This window comes from Dermacentor albipictus, chromosome 5 (assembly GCF_038994185.2).
Source record: "Dermacentor albipictus isolate Rhodes 1998 colony chromosome 5, USDA_Dalb.pri_finalv2, whole genome shotgun sequence".
Lineage (NCBI taxonomy): Eukaryota > Metazoa > Arthropoda > Arachnida > Ixodida > Ixodidae > Dermacentor > Dermacentor albipictus.
Genome location: NC_091825.1, coordinates 97,858,099 through 97,878,997, shown reverse-complemented (window position 1 = coordinate 97,878,997; position 20,899 = coordinate 97,858,099). Strand labels below are relative to the sequence as shown.

General features: G+C 44.8%; 1 protein-coding gene and 1 long non-coding RNA gene across 3 annotated transcripts in view; one reads left to right on the top strand and one right to left on the bottom strand.

Annotated features, from left to right (window-relative positions):
- Caf1-55 (chromatin assembly factor 1 p55 subunit) overlaps positions 1-7,669 on the top strand; it is a 30,573-nt gene extending 22,904 nt beyond the window's left edge. The window contains exons 12-13 of the mRNA XM_065450799.2: positions 3,142-3,252; positions 7,168-7,669. Of these exons, the coding sequence (XP_065306871.1) occupies positions 3,142-3,252; positions 7,168-7,236 (180 nt within the window). The 3' untranslated portion in view covers positions 7,237-7,669. The remainder of the gene's footprint in view (positions 1-3,141; positions 3,253-7,167) is intronic.
- Positions 7,670-12,483: 4,814 nt separating this feature from the next.
- Positions 12,484-19,966, bottom strand: LOC135917259 (uncharacterized). 2 transcript variants are annotated; one of them, XR_010569241.2, is made up of 4 exons: positions 19,766-19,966; positions 18,292-18,396; positions 16,178-16,413; positions 12,484-12,762 (listed from the first exon to the last, which is right to left on the bottom strand). It is a non-coding gene; the product is annotated as an uncharacterized lncRNA (long non-coding RNA). The 2 variants fall into 2 exon arrangements; XR_010569240.2 differs by having other exon boundaries at positions 18,292-19,929.
- Between the last annotated feature and the right edge of the window lie 933 nt (positions 19,967-20,899).

Here is a 20,899-nt window from a genome sequence, read left to right as displayed (position 1 = left end):
AGTATCGAACATTTCTGATTTGGACATGTGTGCAAACATTTTCATCCAAACATGTCTCCTTCTTTGGGTGTACTTGTGACCAAATCCTAGTCATTCCAACAATGATAAGTGACTTGTTTGATGAAAAAACAAAAACAAATTGTCAGTTTTGCCTGAAGGGTGAAGCACTGACTGCGATAGCAAGGTTTAGCGCTGTGCTTGAACTTCTCAGACGGTGTTCTAACTACAGTGCAGTCCACTTATAACGATGCCACATATGATAACATATCGGTTATAACAATGAGCCGACTTAAGAGTATCAACGTATGCATTAGGGCTATGAGGAAAAGCCCATATATAACATGTTATTCACTGCATGTCGGATATAACAATCTAAATTCTGCCTTCTTGGCGACGTTTTCCATGCAGAATAATCGTGAAATTTTCGTTGCTAAGTTCCCCTTAACTGAGATGGGGCGAAAAGTTTGCCCACGCGAGTTTCTATCTGCTGCCATTACCATGCAGCGCGTCCCGCCTGCAAGCCGATTGCGAAAGCCATGGAGAGCGTGGCTTTCGTTGGCGCTGTGTGCCACAAGATGGTGCCAGCAGTTTCGCGTCTGAGGGGAAAAAAAGGCAAGAAGCGAATTGTGCCTGCGCTTCCTTTCTAGAATTCCCTCTCTTTCTCAGTAAGCGCGGAACTTACAGTAGGTGCGCAGACAAAGCACAAAACTCGCTTGAGACGAAGCTGCAGATTTTGCAAGACTCGAAGTATGAGCTTGCGCAGTCGATGATATTGACGATTCTGAAAGCTGGGAGTGCCAAGACCACGAAGGCCAAGCCGATCAATGGAAAAGGCAGGCTTTGTATGCCAGGGCGAAACCTCCCATCTGTAAAACCAACATGTTGGAAGCCATTGACGTTACCGAACTCGTGGAGTACATCGCTACTGCCAATAAAATAGGTGGTACTTCAGTGGAGTTTTTCAGCGCAGATAGCGCTGCCTCGTTCTGTGAAAAATTTCCGACAGGGTGATCGTTGTCACGACAGATGGCGGCGCTGTGCAGTGGAGGCGACAACAGCAGCAGTAGTGACGACGCGATTGACAGAGGCCTGTGTTCAACACCGACTCTGATGCTTACCCAAAGTGCACTGTTGTCGATCGAGTCGCTCATTGATTTTGTGCACGCTAAATTATAGCTGCCAGTGTTCGCGCAGCACTTGGATGCGATGCACATCGCAGTTGTGAACCTGAAACTTCCCTGAAAGCAAGTGCAGATTTCGGACTGTTTCGGTGTGCCTAATGTTTGACACCCTGTTTAGAGGTATAACTAAACATTTTATTTGACGTAATAGTTCTGCGGAAACCCGCAAGATGGAGAGAAGTAATTAATAAAGGGAAAATCACACGTCCACCCAGGACAAATTTTTCTTCAACTGCTAGGCTTTTCTTTTGAGGAACCTGTATTGGTTTCCTTTGTAGCAATTGCTACGTACACGTGGATGTCTGATTTTCCCTTTAATAATTACTTATCTCCACCTTGCGGGTTTCCGCAGAACTATTACACCAAACTCTTGCCTTTGCTTCGCGTTGTTGACAAATTCGACTTCGCCCTGCCATCTGCTAGCCACCTGGTTAGCTCAGATGGTAGAGCAGCTGGCCGGAAAGGTGGTGGTTCCAGGTTAGAGTCCTGGACCAGGACTAATCTTTTTTTCAACTGCAAGGCTTTTCTTTTGAGGAACCCGTATGGGTTTCCTTTGTAGCAATTGCTACGAACAGGTGGATGTCTGATTTTCCCTTTATTAAACATTTTATTGTTCACTAATTTGGTTTCGGAGCTAGGAAGGTACGTTCGGCAGCTTTTTTCGGCAGTCCATATAGCGATTATCAGTTTTAATGATGGGATATTTTTTGTTCTTGATATCATTATAAGGGGACTGCACTGTATACGTGAACGGGATGTACGCGGGTGTGCCAAACTTGTAATGAAATCAAATTGCACAGGCGCCTCTATGCTGCTCATAAAGAGCCGTGCCAGTAGTGTTGCATCACTTTCAGGTATGAGCACTGATATTGTTTTGCACTTTCATTAACATTTAATAGTTGGAGAAGATTTAAGATGAGACATGCACTGTGAATGTTGTTTAATGACATGTGTTCTCAAAATTCTGAGGAATATCTTAGTCAAGTATGGAAGACCTGGTATAAGCAACTTTAGGGATTGAAAAATCTCGCAACATTACCCGCATATCTGCCATAGACAAGCATATACAGTCAATAACCGATTTTTTGGACATGCGCAATAATTCCGACGCCTTCACGGCATTGCGACGTATCCCATTGAGGCACTGTATAAGGATGACTGAAATTTCAGATGCTGAAACCTGTCTCTGTCTCACTTTCGTGACTTTTTGCCGTGGTTGTAAGTCCGAAACGGCAATAATTGAAGCCACCACTGGCGCATGATCTTGCAAATGATCTTGCAACTTCAAACCACTGATCTTGCACACTGACCCTGCTGGCTTCGATAGCCACTACGGCAACGCTAGGCCTAGATGCTTCGACATTCACCACCAAGCGTTCTCGCATGCCGATCTGCTGATAGCCATAGCCACCGTGGCAAACCTAAGCCTACCAAGCTACTAGGCTGCCTGCTGTTTATTTATTTATTTATTTATTTGTGGTGCTGTGCTTTTCATTTAAAGGATTCACTGCTGTCGGCATAGGTGCCAACTACACCTTCGTCATCCTCGCTGATGGCGTCGAAGTTCGAAAAGCATGGTTCCCTGAGGTCAGCCTCATCGCAATACAGTGGTGTTACAAAGTAAAGCATACTCAATATACAGTGGTGAAGCATACTAATAATGGAAAGAGGCCATTGTTGCAGGATACAGTATGTGTTCATTTACGTGCGTGCACCTGCTGTCTCCTGTCACAGTATGGGCACCGATACTCCCAATAAGTGTTCTGGTGAGCCTTACGAGCTATTTCGGATGTACCTCTGGCAATTTGAGCCCTTCGGGGCAGTAAAAAGCTTGCATTCATTTTTTTCACCATACCCAATCTTTCAAATGCTTCCGAGGCACCTTGGAAGCCCCAAAATTGGACGTGGACTGTAGCGTACATAATACCTAAATGTTGGTGGCTTGGATTTTTACGTGCAGTTCATTCACGGAGGCCACACAGCCAAGATATCGGACTTCTCTTGGAATCCGAACGAGCCATGGGTCATCTGTTCAGTGTCTGAGGACAACATCATGCAGGTCTGGCAGATGGTAAGTGTCGGTAACAGTGCAGTTCAATTAAATTTGAGTTTTTATCTGTGCTCTTTGCTGAGCTGTAAAAATAGTGAAAATCTTTTTGTTGTGTACAAGTGTCTGTGTAGTTGTTACATTTTGCACATGTGCTCTGCACAAGAACAGAATGATGTGAAACTTGGCATAGTTCTAATAGTTGGCCTAGCTTTTATTAAAGGGCCCCTGAAACGGTTCGGACAAATTTTGTAGACGCGTAGGGTACAGCTTAAGTAGAACATTCGCACCACAATTTAAGTGAAGCGTAACGTATTAAAGGAGTTACAAGCTATAACTAGTTACCCTCCTCCCTAGCCATGCTTTTCTTCCTCAACTCGTTCGCCGAGCGATCGGGGCTAAGCTCCGCCTTCACTGGTTCTGCGTCACCATGCGACGTCACATCGTCTACTTCCGGTTGTTTTGGAGCCTCCCCCCCCCCGCCTGCGCGAAACCTCTCCGCTAGCTGCTTGGCCGTCGACCCCAAGCGAGGGCTATCGAAGCAGCGTGCGTCGCGAGCATTCTGTCATAGTGCCGATCCTGTCTGGTCCCTTACAAAAATTTTTATAGAAAGTTTATGGACTTTCTATAAAAAATTTTGTAAGGATATTCCGGTAACTACAGGCAAACTGGGTGTTTCGGCAGATGGCTGTAGGCATAAACTCAAGCTGATGAAGGAATATTAGCGTAGACGTACGTGAGCGGCCTGATCGGTCTGCACAGTCCAGCCAGTTGTTGGCGCGGAGCTTAACCAGCCAAGGAAAGAGCTAATATTGCTCTAACCAAGTGGAAAACATTTTGCCTACAAAAACGTGTTGATGATTACACTCCTGCGAAAAATTTACACCACCAGCAAAGAAGAATACGTTTTGTTACTGCTACCGTGTGTGGTTGAGCTCTACGCCACCAGGTGGCTGCACTGTGCAGACCATTCACATTTGCGCTTCTGGATGCTCACCCGTTAAACGGCACAGTCAAGCGGCCAGGTCCTGTTCCCTTGCGCTTGCGTTTGCCCTAATGCAGGACTCGCGAAATGCTATTGCGTTAGTAATCTTCCGGTGTAAAATGACGGCCGCAATCGCGCAAATCCTGGCGCCGATCGGATAGCGGCAGTCCAATGCACTGCAGCCAGTACGCTCGTCTACTGGCTTGCAGAGAGACACGATGTCGCAGCTGGACATAATGCCAGTCGCTACGTTTACAGTCCACAACGCAACAAATTCGAACCATAGCGCTCGCGAACGAAAAGACAGACCGACACTGACGGCAGAGCTCTCATCAAGAACGGAGCACGTTGTATTACAAGCAGGCAACACTTGCTGTGTGCCGGAAGTGCTTAAGTGTACTGAAAAATTGCTCTTGTGCATTCTCTTTATGTTACTTTCTTTTTACAAAAGCAAGTTAACTAACATGCCAACTATTACAAACATCATTTGTTTACGATAAAGTTGGAAAAATTATCGATCACGTGCCCTGGTCAGCCAATCGGATAGCTCGCCCCACTGACGTCATATGGATGATTTCCGTCATATGGGTAGGGGCGGCTTAAAATTCCGCCGAGCAGCGTGCTGCAATCGGAAGCAATGTGCATTTTTAAAACCTTATAATAAATTACACGCTTTACGTGGAGCACTTAGATGTGTCAATTAATGATCAGAAGCACCTACCTTAACGACTCAGTACATTTGTAGAAAATCGTCAAGATCGTTTCAGGGTCCCTTTAAAGTAATCACGCACAATAACTGCCATACGTGTCTTCTTGTAAGAAATAGGTGCTTACTCTGCTTCAAATGTGTTGATACAACGGACAACATAGCAAAGTTCACACAAATCCTGTCAATGATCAATATGTATGCTAGTTTGCTTTAAAGGAATGATTACCGTAAAAACCCGCGTATAGTACGAGGTTTTTTTCCTGTTATTAGCGTCCCAAATTTCCGCCTCGTACTATATGCGGATCCGGACAAAAATTTCAAAGTTCGGCTCGAAGTTTTGGTTTCGTTATTGCTCTGTGGCTACGGCTTGGCTTCGTAATATCTGCATGGCTACGACTTGGCTTTGTTATTGCTGCCTGGCTACGGCTTGCCTTCGCTATTGCAGCGTGGCTACGGCATCGTTTCTTTCTTTGTTGAGTGTGGACCTTGGCAGTTCACGCATGGTTCACGTGTTAACCGCGCTTCGCGAAGTGCATCGTTTTTAGTGAAGGAGCACGATGTCGGGGGCACGGAAGCAGTACTCGGCAGCTTTCAAGCGAAATGTGATTTTAGCGGCAGAGGAAATCGGCAACAGTGCGGCCGGGAGGCAGTTTGGCGTCACCGAGGGAAGTATCCGCGGATGGCGACGACAAAAAGAAGCACTTTTCGAGTGCAGCGGAAAGCGAAGAAGCTTTCGCGGCCCGAAGAATGGGGCATTCCCTGAAATTGAACTCAAACTGACGGAATTCGTCCGAGAACAGCGAGCCGCGCATCTTGCTGTGAGCGTGGAGCTCATGCAGGCAAAAGCCAGGGAGCTTGCGAGAGAAAAAGGCCTAACGAGCTCCACCTTCAAAGCAAGCAAGCATTGGGTTTATCGGTATATGTGCCGTGCAGGATTTTCATTGCACCGGAGAACTTCAATTTCACAAAAGCTGCCGGAATCGTTTGAAGAGTTACTGGTGGCTTTCCAGCGCCGCGTTATTTCGTTGCGCAAGTTGAAGAACTTTCAGCTAGGGCAAATCGGCAATGCTGACCAAACACCAGTTTATCTGGACATGCCATCGCCCCTCACCGTGCACGAAAAGGGCTCGAAACAAGTTTGTGTCCGGTCCACTGGGAACGAGAAGACGCGTGTTACCGTCATGTTGTCATGCACGGCAGACGGCCGCAAGCTCCCGCCCTATGTCGTCTTCAAGCGCAAGACAATGCCGAAAGGTGAGCTGCCGAAAAATGTCATCGTTAAATGCCATGAGAAAGGGTGGATGAATGAGAGTCTTGTGCTCGACTGGATAAAGTCCGTTTGGTGTAGGCGGCCCGGTGCACTGTTGTCGTTCCCGTCCATCCTCGTGCTGGACGCGTTTCGTGGCCATTTGGCCGACTCGGTGAAGAAGCTGTTGCGTGATTGTAATACTGAACTCGTCGTTATCCCTGGTGGGATGACGTCTCAGCTGCAGCCTCTAGATGTTTGCGTCAACAAGCCTTTCAAGGACGCGGTGAAGCGGTGCTACGCAGAGTGGATGCGGTCAGGTGAACCTGCAGTGACGCCAACTGGGCGGCTGAAGCGGGCATCGCCAGCCACGCTGTGCAAGTGGATCGTGGACGCATGGGCGAGCATCCCAGAAGACCTTGTGCGTCGCGCTTTCAAGAAGTGCGGGATCTCGAACGCGCTCGATGGCACCGAGGATGAGTACCTCTGGGAGGATATGTCAGACAAGGAATTGTCCGATGAAAGCGCAGCGGAGGACGACAGTGAATGAAGTGCTGAGTCCGATTTCAATAAATGTTTTCCCCGAGTTTCTCTCACTCGTATTATACGCGGGTAAACCTTTTTTTTTTCCATTTCTCGTCCCAGAAATTTCACCTCGTATTATATTCGGGTTCGTATTATACGCGGGTTTTTGCGGTAAGTACACATCTGAGAGCTCTGCTGGATAGGCCTAAGGATTGGACACTTTAAGCATTGTAGGGGCACGAATTGGTTGCTTTCATTGTCTTTGATGTATAGATATGTTTAAAAAATGCACTTGCATAATTCCATTTCCACAAGTCCAAAGCCTAAAGATTGAGAAGTGGCATGTGCACGTAAAACCAATAAACGTCTGGGAATATGGCATTGTACATACCTCCTGCTTCCTTTTGAATATTCTTAAGCCATAAAGATTATCTGCTTTGTGATGTAAATTTATCTTGATGATTTCCTTTTTAGGCTGAGAACATCTACAACGACGAAGAGCAAGAGACCCCTGCCACTGAGCTTGAAGCATCGGCATCTTAAATTGGCTGTGGCACTGAATATTGGCTATCCAAGCCAGTGTTGCTACTACCATCAGTGTTTAATTGTACAACTCATAATCACGTCCACCACGTTTTTTGATTATTTTCTTTTGCAAGGTTACATTGTATGGGCACTTTTTAGCTTGTTTTGTTTGGGCAGGGCTATGTTGTTTATTCATTAAACAAAAACTTATATTATGAATTCGATGTCCGATCTGCTCGACATATGCCTTATCTTTTCACGTGTAGGTTACATTGTAAAAGGGTATAAGCGTGTAAAATATTAGCAATTCGCTGAATTTTGCAGGTTACTGGTATGTTTAGAAAGAACGGAGGGTCATTACTATTGTGGCTGGGCCCATTATCCAAAAAGTACATCAGTTTCTCAAAATCTCACTGCATTTTAAGCCTAATAAATACACTTTCTAACCAGATGTCTGTGAATTTGTTTTGTTATGGTAGCATTCATATTCTTTTTTGAGGCATGTTTTGTGAAATAAACGTTCAACAGGACTCGAAATATGTTTACGGTTGGTGTAGTAGGTGTGGCATTGTGATGGCTGCATGGTGTGTGGTAAGGTGGGGATGAAGAGGCAGGACGCAACCCAAGTGTAGTATTTGACACCGGGACACAGATATATTACATTGACAATGTGCATATGCCATCATAAATGCCATGTGCAATTATCTCTTTTGCTAAACACTGTCGAAAAAGCAGTCCTGCTATCAAAGCAAACACTGCGACAGATTCACATATTGCCTCGTTATCGTGCCTTACTTTGCCCATACGGACATTCTCAGTGACAGCTTCTTTCGCTGTGTAATTGAATATTGGAATTTCTTGCCTGGTCCTACTCATGCTCTTCCTTTAAACTAATTTTAATTACTATTGAATTGGTAGTTAGTATTTTGATTTGGTCTGTATTGTTCACATTACCTCTATTATTTGTCGTTCTGCTTTTCACACCCGCTCCTGCAAAAGCCCAATAGGACTGCAGTATGTACAGATAAAATAAAATAAGTCAAGTTCTCAAATATTACAATTACATGAAATGTGTCAATGAGAAAATTGTAGAGCAACATGAAAAACTCCTGATACAGTCTTCTGCTGATCAATATGTGCTATGTACCAGGGTTTTTCTGAGCTTGAAAGGAGGCCGCGAATACACGCAAAATTGCTGTGCAACTGGTCGCTCGAGGCACTTTGCGTGTATTCGTGAAAAGGTAGAAGCAACTCAAAAAGAATCCTGAAACGATGTGGGTGACAGAACACACTGGTTATAACACTTTAAGGGAGGGTGAGGGGGGGGGGGCAGGCTTTGGCATTGCTCTGATCCCCCCCCCGAAAACTCTGAGGGGGCTTGGGTAGGGCTCTGAATATTTGTTGTTGGAGATATTTTTACTCGCAAATAAGCCGGTTTCACCAATGTAACTGCAGCTGCAGTCTGTGCAGGGTATCTTATAGCTGTCTACACTCGTTTCCTAAATCTCATCTTGGCATAAAAATTGCCGCTCCTGCACAGTTTTGGTGTGATCAAAGAACCCGTATGGCTCCCAAAACATCTTAGTTTCCCTTTGACTTGGTCGGTGACCGCAAGTTCTATCATATGTTACCTCACCAGGCAAACTTTTGTCAAACTCTAGACTACATAAGCTAAAAGATTCTCAAAACACAATTGAAATTACTATAGTTTTAAAAAATAGATAATACGAACTGTTAGGATATACATATCAATAATGCCGTCTAAGCTTGCACGTTTCCGACCACGGATCATGCAGTGTTCCTGATCGTCTACTCAGCGTTTTGGTTGCAGAAGAGAAACGCTCGTCTGCTCATTCCGTTTGGTAAACACACATGTATTTAGTATTTCGAAACGCGCAAAGATGAGGAGCACCTGCACTGTGCCTGGTAGATTGCACAAGATTCCTTTAATGTTGCATCAGCCAGAAAAGCGGTTGCCAGGTTTCACCGAAGAAAAGAATGCTGCTCTGTGATGAATACAGCCACCATCGTTTGGATATTTCGCTTTGCAAAAGGGCGCCGAAGGGTAAGAATACAGCCAATGCTCTTAATGTGCCCCATCTGAATCCCATAGTTCTTATCATTATGCAGGACCCTTAATGTGTGTGTACACACACATGCATGTGCACACACACACACACACTAGAAGACATTTACAAACCCAGTGCTATTGTTGCACCATTATTTTTCCTCTTGCGAACAAAGAATTAAAAACAAGAAAGAAATGTCTGTAGATGCAAGGTTTTTTTAAGTCTTGCTTGATAATCAACTTATTGATTTGAGCTAATATATTTTCCTCAATATGTGGCAATCTAAAAAGCAGTTGCACCACCACACCTGCAACCGCACTAGTGCACCAGTGGTGTGTGTAATTTCTATCCCAATAAAACAGCCTAACCATGCATGCTATGCAACCTCCTTTTGTAGGAATGCTAGAAATGTCACATTTTAGACCGAATCAAATACTGTCAAAGACTAATCAAACAGTGACTGTTAGATTTGAAACTTGAATAGGGTTATGTTAGATTGATCACTCAAAAGCTTTCACTATTCACACACTCCTGCCATTTCTTATCTTAATTTCCGTATAATTTATCCGCACAATACAACTGCAACCTGCTCATTTACAGCTACTGTCCAGTGACGAGAGTTCCATGACTGCAGTATGCTTGGGGCAACAATCAAACACGTCGAGATTCATTCATTCATTCATTTATTGATAGTCAGCCCTCATCGGGCTATTGCAGGAGTCGAGAATAAAAACAAAAAGAAACATAGAATGCGGCCGAGTCACAAGCTTTGACTCGCAAAGCTTGTAGAATGGAAAAGTATGAACTACAACATACAAGGGAAAGTACTAGAGAAACCATTCACAGTTTGGCACTGCATTGCCATAGACACAATAAGAGTTGCACATGTAAAAGTAAATGCATACATATTGGGTAATTCACTATGTGTTATTACAAAAAATTGTGCTTTTAAGACTTTCCAAAAAGGTAGTTAAGGACATTGAGGTTACAAGAGAGTCGGGTAACAAATTCCAGTCTCTTATCGCCCTAGGAAAGAAACTGAACTTGAAGCAATCATTGCGGGTGAGTGGAGGAATGTACATACTAGGACAATGCCTCGTTGACGCGTTCATAGGAAGCTCAAAATAATCATCTGGTTTAATATCTACTTGGTTGTGAATAACTTCGAAGAGGAATTTTAATCGGTCGTATTTAGTTCTGAGCTCAAGTGGTGCTAGATCAACTGACATAACTGTTGGAGAATGAACGCAACAATATTTATTAAACAAAAACCTGGCAGCTAGCCTCTGTATTCGGTCAAGTTTAGAACAGCTAGTTACGGTGTGTGGGTCCCAAACGATTTTAGCATATTGAATAATTGGTCTAACTAGAGTTTTTGTAAGCAACACATTTAATTTCAGGGGGTGCCCGATTTTCTGCCTCATAGACCACAGGGCTCCAAGCGATTTCATGCACACATTTTCTGTGTGTGTATTCCAGCGTAAATCTGATGTAAAAGTTAAACCCAAGTATTTGTGTTTTTCAACGTTCTCTCGAATTTGTTGTCATCAATGTAGTACGAGTAGCTAAGGGTACGCTTTTTATGTGAAATAGACACCAATTTCTCGGGATTTATGACCATTTGCCAATCGTCGCACCATTTTAAAATTTTTTGTAGATTTGAGTTAAGTTCTTGGTCTTGTCTCGATTGAATTTTGTTATAAATGATCAGTCGTCGGCAAACAAGCGCAACGGTACATTACATTAGTACATTAATAAATACGAGAAATAAGAGTGGTCCTAGTACCGTGCACCGAGGTACACCAGACTCTACAAGTGAGGGTACAGACTGGCAGTGTCCAATTTGAACATACTGCTCTCTGCAGTGAACGTAACTATGGAACCATTTCGTGATTTTTAAATATGGCATCTATTTTGTGCAATAGCTTAGGATGAGAAAGTCAAACGCCCTTGCAAAGTCTAGGTACACTATGTCGGTTTGGCCACGTGAATTGATGGTTTGGGAGAGGTCATGTACAATTTCTGTAAGTTGAGTTGTCGTGGAGAGTTTTCTTCTGAACCCACATTGATGGCTGTATAATACCACATGGTAATCCAGATATGTAAGTAAATATTTTGATACAATATGCTCCAGTAATTTTGAACACGCGCTGCCGAGGGAAATTGGCCGGTAGTTGTTGGCATCTGCTGTTGCGCCGCCTTAGTGTATGGGTACGATTCTGGCACGCTTCCAAGGACTGGGGGAAACAGCCGGTAGTAATAGGTGAGTGAAATATAACGGCAAGGTTTTTTGAAACCCACTCTGCATACCTATATAAAAATTTGTTGGGTAATTCATCTGGTCAAGGCGATTTCTTTATATTAATGTTGAGCAAGAATTCCTTCTTCACCAATTACTATATCCTCTATTGGTACCCTATTATATGCATCTCTAAAGTGCGGAACCGTACCGTTATGTTGCGTAAAAACAGACAAAAACCCACTAAAGCTGTCAACCTGTTTATCGTTATTTTGGCTCGCATCCACATGTGGTCGCTTATCTTCAAGATTAACATGGCGCCAAAATTGCTCTCCCAAACAAGTTTTTAACCGTTTACTTAGTTCTCGAATGCGTTCCTTACAAGTAGTTGACAAATGGCAGGCATTTATAAAAACAAAGGCTTTTTATGTATGCAGATACACATATTCATCATGTCATTGAGTAATACTCATCCGGCTAAAAATAATGCCTTCTTTCACTCCTCTGCATATTCGCAGAGAATAGCGACACACCAGCAATATCCTTTGGGTTGCTTTGCTTGCCTCAAGTGTTTCTCTTGGACCACATCCCTAGAATCATGCACGCACATAGACTGACCAATGGGAAATAATTTGGTGCCATTACTGCATGCAAGGGGTAATCGGGCCACACAGACATGAAGTAGGCTGTCACGTGCCTCAGTTTTGACGAACCTTCTGTTTAGTACTTGTGGCCTTTTCTTGTCGATAGGAAAATAGAAAACTGCACTACTGGGTAACCCATCATTCAGGAAAGCGCTAACAAACGCATCCGCAAGGGAGGGGAGGTGGGGGTTGGGCAGTGTCACTCCCAAGTGGGAGCATACTTTTATCCAGCCACCCCCTTGCAAAACATAAGAGACAAGCCAACTCTGACTATTTTTTTTTCTTTGTACAAATAAAAACAAACACACACACATAAATAAAATAAATTATTTATGAAAGAGCAAGCGTTAGCTGGCAGAACTCGAGCCAGCTAACAGCTACATGTTCATTGTCCCCATCCACCTGATGGTTTTCATGAAAGCCTCTGCACACGTCAGACCGCCTCTGATAAAAAAAATAATTGTCTACAGTGATCCGGTTTAGTCCGCCACTGTAGCGGTGAAAAACGAAGTGACCGTAGGGTAGTGGAAGACCAAGTTGGCCGAGTAGTGCGGAGACCTTGGGGTACGTCAACTGCTTACTTTCTTTGCACCTGCAATAGAGAATGCATACCGGACAAAACTGTCGTTAACAGGTCTGTGTAAACTGGAGAGTGAGAGAAAATTTATTCTGGAGATATTTGCCTGGCACTATGCCCAGCTTGCTGCTCCAGATGAATAGAATTAAAAATGAAATTATGAGCACAGTGCACAACTGACACACAACATAAACAAAACACAGCACCTAAAACTCAACTGTTTGAGACCTGTGTCTCTTGGAAAACATGATGGTGCCTTCATTGCGAGAGATACACAGGCATTTCTAGCTGATGGACCAAGGAAGTTTCTTAGTTCAGAGGATGACAGTTGGTGAATGTCAAGCGTGGACATTCGGGCCCTACTTTCTAGTGTATATAGCGTGCAAGTGCAGAATAGGTGGGCTATATCTTCCCACACTTTGCACACAGGGCACGGTTGTGACCTAATGTGTTTGATTTTATACAGGAAATTCTTTGTGTTTGCCATATTCAGATTAAGTTTGCAGACATGGCCCTATTGTGCCTGTTAAGGCCTTGTGGCATGCAAAACTCGCACATAAGTTCGTAAGTGCTAATAGATCTGCACTGCTTTTTCGAATCAGTCCAGACTGCATGGTCCACATACCACGGAAAACTACACCAGAGCTGATCCATGACTCCTACAGAGAAAGGTATTGCATGTATCTTTATAGTGTAGTGCGCTGAATCAGCACTGTAGTCTGCATGTACAGTTGCAATCAAAAGTTTGGGAACCAAAGGGGCTACATTTTTTTCCCACAGCCTGAGCATTCCGGCTGAAATCGTGCACGTATCCCCACGTGCTTGACCAACATAATGTATTAAACCAATTCCAGGTCATGCACCTGTGCTTGAATATATTTCAAGTTTTGTGTGGTGCTATGGTCACCAAATTTTTTATTGTGGCTGTACATTGCCCACTACACTGCAATGAGAAGGCAGCCAATGCAGAGAAAAGTTGCTGTGCATACCACAGGGTCCTGTGTGCCGTCTATAGTAGATTCCTCATTTGACATTTTGGAGGTTCATAAAAACGAATTACTAGGACACACAATAAACACAAGTCGATGTGATTGTGTCCCGAGATCGGGCTGCGTAGGTGGCAGCACCGCTGCCGTATTATTGGAGATAGGTGGTTAGCAGTAAGTACTGAAATGCACACTGCAGCGCTTCTCTGCTGGTGATTTCAGCTTATATTTCGCTAAAGCGTACTGACAATTCTTCCTCCAGTTAGAAATCCTTGCTGCAAATGTGCAGAGCGTTCCTATATTGCATGAAAGAAGAGCAAACTGTCATTCAACGGGGGGCTGCATTCAGTCATTGCTTCTGCATTTCGTTAGAGCTGTTTGTGCACATTCTGCTTGCTTTGTGTGCAACCCGAAGCATTTAACTAAAATCCTGTAAATGTGTTAAATGTTAATGTGCACACTATTTCACAGCTGCTATCACCTTTTGTGTGTTTATATGTGAAGTCCAGAACAGCTACCAAGCTTGGCAATTTATTTTCAAGTTATGCCACTCTGACTGACAAAACGTTTTACGACTGCAACATTGATCCACTAGCAGTTATTTTATTGTAGTAACATTAAAAACAACACATCTAAGAACAGAAAGATAAAAAGGAAAGGCAGGGTTATGTGCATTACACTGATGCAAAGAGTTCAAATTATTTTAAAGGCCAGAAACACCATGTCATTTCTTTTATCGAAACAAACAATGGTTGCTACCCTCAATCAAGCTAACACTGTCACACTGAAGGGCGTATAGTACTAGTGGCCACAAAATCAATGTTAAGACGTCATAGCCTAGTGACTGCCATGTAACAGCTAATCTTTGCTCACGCAACACACTATTCTCACTCTCCTTTTGCAGCAAGAACCAAAGTACTAAACTGCAACAATTTACTTACAAGACAAATTATTTCTTCACAGCGGGATCAGAACCAAATAATAAAATAACACTCAGGCACAGGCAAGGCTGGTCACGAACGTGAGCTCCTAAGCGATGCCTTAAATGAAGTGTATAGCACTTTAATATAAGTTCTTAATTAAGTTAATTAAGACAAAGACACTCTTTTCTAATGATGACTGATCTTCATGCCACAGTATGTTTGTGGTATCACAAAAAATGCGGAATCACCCACATATTGTGCCAAAAAGTTGTTAAAAGGCTTCACTCTTCACTGCAACATGTACATTGTTTAGAAGGACACAAAATGCATTTTTCGGTATTCTTGTAACGTAAAGCTGTAACAAAATTGAAATGATTGTGGAGAACAGAGGACTTGACGCTCACATATCATGTGCTTGACACATGCTGTCACTGCCCCTCACGATCATTAGCCTGTATTTATGTTCACTGCAGGATGAAGGCCTCTCCCAGTGATCTGCAATTTCCCCTGTCTAGTGTTAGCTGATTCCAACTTGCACTTGCAAATTTCCTAATTTCATTGCCTCACCTAATTTTCTGCTGTCCTCGACTGCACTTCCCTTCCCTCGGCACTCATTCTGCAACTCTTGGTCACCGGTCACCCGCCCTATGCATTACATGGCCTGCTAAGATCCCGTTTTTGAAACGACGTTTTCTTTGCCAATGTGATGGAAAGGCCACGTGTAGTGACGGCGCTCGGAGAACAGCAGCGCACATACAAGGGGCATGGCAAAGGTATGGTTAAGTGCATTTCTGTTCTCTCTGGTACACTGTTGGTAGCAAAGTAGCGGCGTGAGCCAAGTCTCAGGCCATTGAAAGGTCCGAGGCTAACAAGTCTGTTAAAGTGCACGCGAGCGTCGCCAAGTGAATAATTTCAAGCTTCGTCGCAATGGTTAATTGTTCTAGGTGTCGTTTAGAGCTTTGCTGCCCAACCATGTTCACAGCGTAAATTGGAGACTTTTTTTTAATGCGATGCATGGTAGCTGGGACGCCTTGTACATACAGGTACACTTTTTTCCACTTTGACCCCCCCCCATCCTCCCCTCCCCTTCTAATGCTCACGAATTAATATGACTCCCAGCTCCCCCCTGCTTAGCGAGGACACAACAATGCGACAACCATCAACCAAGCAAGCGCGCAGGTGGCGATAGTAAGAAGGGGGAAAGAAAAACTGGGAGCGTGACTTGGTGTCTGGTTCGACCATTGAGCTGCTGCTGGGCAACAGTAGTATTAGTAAAAAACGGGTGCTAACAGAGCTCCCAATGATGTCCCGTTGCTTTATCCCTGATATTTTTGAAACCTAGGTTTTGACAAATCCGGAGTCTGGCGCAAAAACCTTTGAGAGTTAAGAGGTGAAAAACACACGGGCAGAAAAAAAACTGACCTAATTAATACTCCAAGATATCAAAGTTCAAGTCAAAGTCCGATGCCAATGAGGCGGTACCTTGAAAGGACAAATAAATAGATGCCTGTGGCAACTTACTCATCCGGAAGGCCGTTGAACCAGGTTTGGCACAGGTTCCATAACCTTTCGAATTGTTGAAACGAGAGTCCACCGGTCGTTATGAAGCCTGTTTCCGCTCTCATTAGCGAGAGAGTTGTCTTGGTAGACAGCTCTCCCCAGGGACCCGACTGAGCAGCTGCATGCCATCCCGCTAATGAAAGCCTTTCAGCGCCTGCGCCTGCAAAATTGACAAAGATGTTCTCCAGCGCCATGACCTGCAAGAAAAAAAAAAAAAGCACTGAAAGATGACACGTGAGGCTCCACCTGTATATGTAGCGATATGTTAATGGCACATAACCACTATGTACATCTGCAGGTTGTACTACTTTGCTATGTACATTACACTGCAAGGACTCTAACGGAAAATTTGGCTACATTAAGCTACAAGTACAATGGCGCTGAAGTTTTTGGCCTGAGAAAAATTGATGTAGAAAAAATAACAGTTTTGAGTTCGCATACTGCTAAATATATCACGGGAGATGTAGGTTGCAAATACGTGCGCGAGCATTCGCTTGCAAATGCCAAGAGTACATGGGTCCGAGCTGAGCAAGCAGTTAACGCTTAGCTAAAACTGTCATTGTCGTCGGCTTCTCAAGCGCCTACTTTGCTCCGTGACAGTGACATTTCTGCACAAAGTTCAGGAATTAATACCTCGAAACTGGTGCCGTCTTGAGAATTCATTCTAAGTGGATCCACCGTGCAAACGCCACGGCTAGAATGTGTGAATTGGAATGTGGGCCATAATATAATTAGTTCTAAACTTATTAGTGAATTTCTCTTTATTAGTCAATTATGCATTTCAATTTGTTTTTTGCAAGTAGTGTCCGCCTGTTTGAGTAGACCGGCTCACGAACTAGAATTGTGCTATCTGCCACAGGCAACTTTTGGAAAAGTTTGAAAGTGTTCGCTGAAACACCCGGTATATATACACTCAGGTAAATCGCACAATGCCATGCCACAGGACTGACAAGGGCGATGAAACAGAATTACGCAATTACAGCTCAGGGCACAGGCCACGCGATTTCGATTTTGGCAAGCGCACTGGAGCTCACGGGGCACGCGACGCACATCGCATTATTTTAGAACCTTTTCAACTGCATTGGAACTTCTGTACTTATTCATTTTTAATATTCATATTAGACACAAAGCGCTATGACCCAAATGTGTTTGTTTTCTTTAACACCTCAGCTGTTCGTACCGCAACCGAAATTACCCCTGTTGAGCTTTGTTTAGGAGGCGGAACATGGCGCAGCCTCGACGGCGCTGTCGTCTTGGAGAGAGAGAAAGACGATGTACACTCGCCCCCTTATTCATTTATTTTGAAACATGGACCGTTGCAATAGCCCAGTTCTCTTGGCTTCATAATCATGTAACCTAATTTGCCGGATGGTAAACAAAACTATGCATACACTGAGGAAGGCAATTAGTGGGGCCACTCTAAATACTAGCATATGTAGCCAGAAAGCGCGGGTTGCACGTTATCATTGCGGGTTTCCATGGACAAGCACATGTGCCTGTAGCGAGCGTCCCAAAGAATTACCATCGCATGGCGGGAACTGCGCAAATCCGACTCATTCGGACGTCCCGTCGACGAAAATGGTTAACATATCTAAACACGAAGTGGTACGAAAATTCCGACAAGTTTTGCAGAAGCTGGACATCGGAACGGGAAGCCAGACGCAGTCGAGAATTTAGATCCGGATCGGGCTTGATCGATTGAATGTGCTCGTGTGACATCGGCATAATGGAGCATAGTCTGAAATTAATGGTGTGATGACAATAACTTTAAATAAGCAAAACACAAGACGTGCTGCAACTATCTAGGTAATGAAAACAAAAAAGAAAAAACCTGCAGACATGCCAGCAATTAATTTCCTCAAAATGGGATTGTTTTAGAAGGAAAAAAATATGAGTTTGTTGTACTTCTGTGAAGGAGAGTGAATTAAGGTAGCAAAATTATGTGAATGGTTGCGCGCCAAAATAAAATGGCTACAAAAATTGGGCATGCACCAACATATCCTCATCTCGAATGCGTAAGCCAGTGCATCTGTCGTTAAACATCTGAAATTGAGCACTTTGTTGGGGGTCTTCACCTGCTGTCTTTGAAGCCTTGCAATCGTCTTCTGAGGAAATTTGCCCTTGAATATGCATGATGTCCTTTGGCTGTAGAATGTATCGTGAGGAAATAGTAGAGATTCCTGCAATACATAGAGCGAGACAGAAAGTAAGCAATACTGGAGGCTTCAAAGCAATTGAATGTAGACTAATAATAAATTGTGGGGTTTCACGTGCCAAAACCACTGATTCCGAGGCACGCCGTACTGGAGGACCCCGGAAATTTCTACTACCTGGGGTTCTTTAACGTGCACCTAAATGTCCTTGAAAACCTAAACCTAAAAACATTGAAATGTCCTTCGTGCAGGGAGCTGTTCATCAGCGACACCGTATGTACCCACGAGCAAGTTGAGTGTATAATATTCGGAATGAGGACTTCGGCGTAAATTATTGCCGGACGGAAATTCCGTGCTTGAATCGTAAGCACAGACGGGCCTGTGGTGGCCGATTCTGTATCGGCGGTAGTGGAAACAAGCTGCGTTCGAGCAGGAGACACTGTCGCTGCGTTCGGCTCGTCGAACGGCAAACTGCAGCGTAATGTCCCACTTTTCCGCACGCACGGCAGGTAACTTGCTTGGCCGGACAGCCTGGATCGGATGCGATGTGGTGAGGTGAACCACATCGGTAACGATTGACTGCGATGTCTCGACTGGCTTCGCGGAGTTCGGGCCAGGCGCCATGTTGGTCGGCCTCTCCACGTTGCGACTTTCCGCCATGCCGTTGAGCGCAATCTGGAAGCCGCCGGGTCGATGGTGAAGGGTCGCAGGGACCGCCATCTTGCGCGCTCGGGCGAGGAAGGTGATGGCTGTCGACGCCATCTTGGCGTTGCCTCGAGACGCGCTGAACAGACGAGTTGTTGTTCTTTGCCGACTTGCTCCACGCTTCAGGGACGAACCTTCGTACAGTAACTTTTCTCGTATTCTTGCTGATGCGACGCCTTGCAAGATTTGGTCGCGAAGGGACTCGTCGTGCCAAGCGCCGAACGCACATAAAGCAGGCGCTAGCCTTTGTAACGCGGCGACGAAGTCCTGAAAGGTTTCCCTGGGTTTTTGCTCTCTGTCCCTGAAGATAATGTCGGTCGAATAGGCGAAGAATGTCTTCGGAAGCTGCAGTTCTCAAGTCCGTTCGCAACGCCAGGTCGTAGTAGAGACGCTGCCCCTCGAAGCCCAAGTTATTGAGTAAAATGGCTTTCTTCCTCACGCTTTGTAGTGCCTCGCATCCAGTCGCCTGGAGATACGTGCAAAAAGAACGTTTCTACGTGAGCCACGACATACCGAAGGAGAAAAGGGTAACGCAAACAAAGGCTGCATGGAGTGCGAACGCCATGCCGGGCACCGAGCACAAGGCGGGGAAGTTGAGGCGGACGGAGACGCAGACGTAGTTGCCGCGTCTTGCATGTCGGAAGCAGGAATAAAACGGCAGAGACAAGTAGTAAGCAGAAGAACGGCTTACCTCGTCGGGGACCAGACAAAGAATGACGCGCCATCATGTGACCATGGAATGACTATTCCAGTCAGGGGAAACGCAGCCCTTACAGCGTTTGGCGCTGAGTGGCGCCCTGACATAACGAAAACGAACAAAGAATGTCAAGCGGAAAGTCAGAGGTTGAAATATGGCTGAAATAATCTCATAGGTGGTGGCAATGGAAAAGAAAGCTGCCGTGAGTATAACTACTTAAGAGGAAAAAACGAAATCAGGAAAGAGATAATTTATGATAACTCAAAGGGAACCTCATTACTTTTCGAAGCGAGATCGGGATGCCGTACACTCTAAAAACAGTTTGCACCCTTTGGGGTGTATATTTGTCCCACAACGATAATCGTCATCTGCCTTGCCTGCATTTACTTTCCTGTCGAGAATGCTGCGTCACACTGATAAGGTGCATGCCGTTCGTGACTGGGAAGTACCGGGCTCGCAGCGTTAAAGAAAGGAAACGCGGGCAAGACAGATGACGATTATCGTTGTGGGACAAATATACACCCCAAAGGGTACAACTGTTTTTAGAGTGATATACACTCTAAAAACAGTTGCACCCTTTAGGGTGTATATTTTCCATACAACAATAACCGTCATCTACACCATACACTAGTGCTGGTTAAAGGACCTTATAGTGCTGGTGTGACCGAGCGACTCCTTGTGGTCGCTACGGAAATTCCCGATGTGGCGCTCGAGTCGCGGTGACTGGCGCCGCTCTGTCCTCGGGAGCAGCTGCGGCCGCGTCGGTTGAGTCTGCGGCGTCGTCTCTGTCGCGCTATATAAGGAACTTGCAACTTGCGTTTGCAGTGCTTGTCGGCGGTGGGGTGTGGTCCGCCGCACAGGGTGAAGTGAGGGGTACAATGGTGATTTTCTGGTGGTGTTTGCAGGCCACACTTCCGACACCACGTGGTGTTGGGGTTAGGGCAGACATCCGCGCGGTGACCGATGTTGCCACAGTTGTAGCAAGCTTCCATGTGTCTGTGAAACAGCGTGTATCGAACAGTGCTTGCTCCGCAGTAGATGTAACTTGGTACTTGCATTCCTTGGAAAAGGATTGTCACGGCTATGGTGTTCTTGATTCTCTTCAGCTCCAAGGCATTGGGGTTGCGT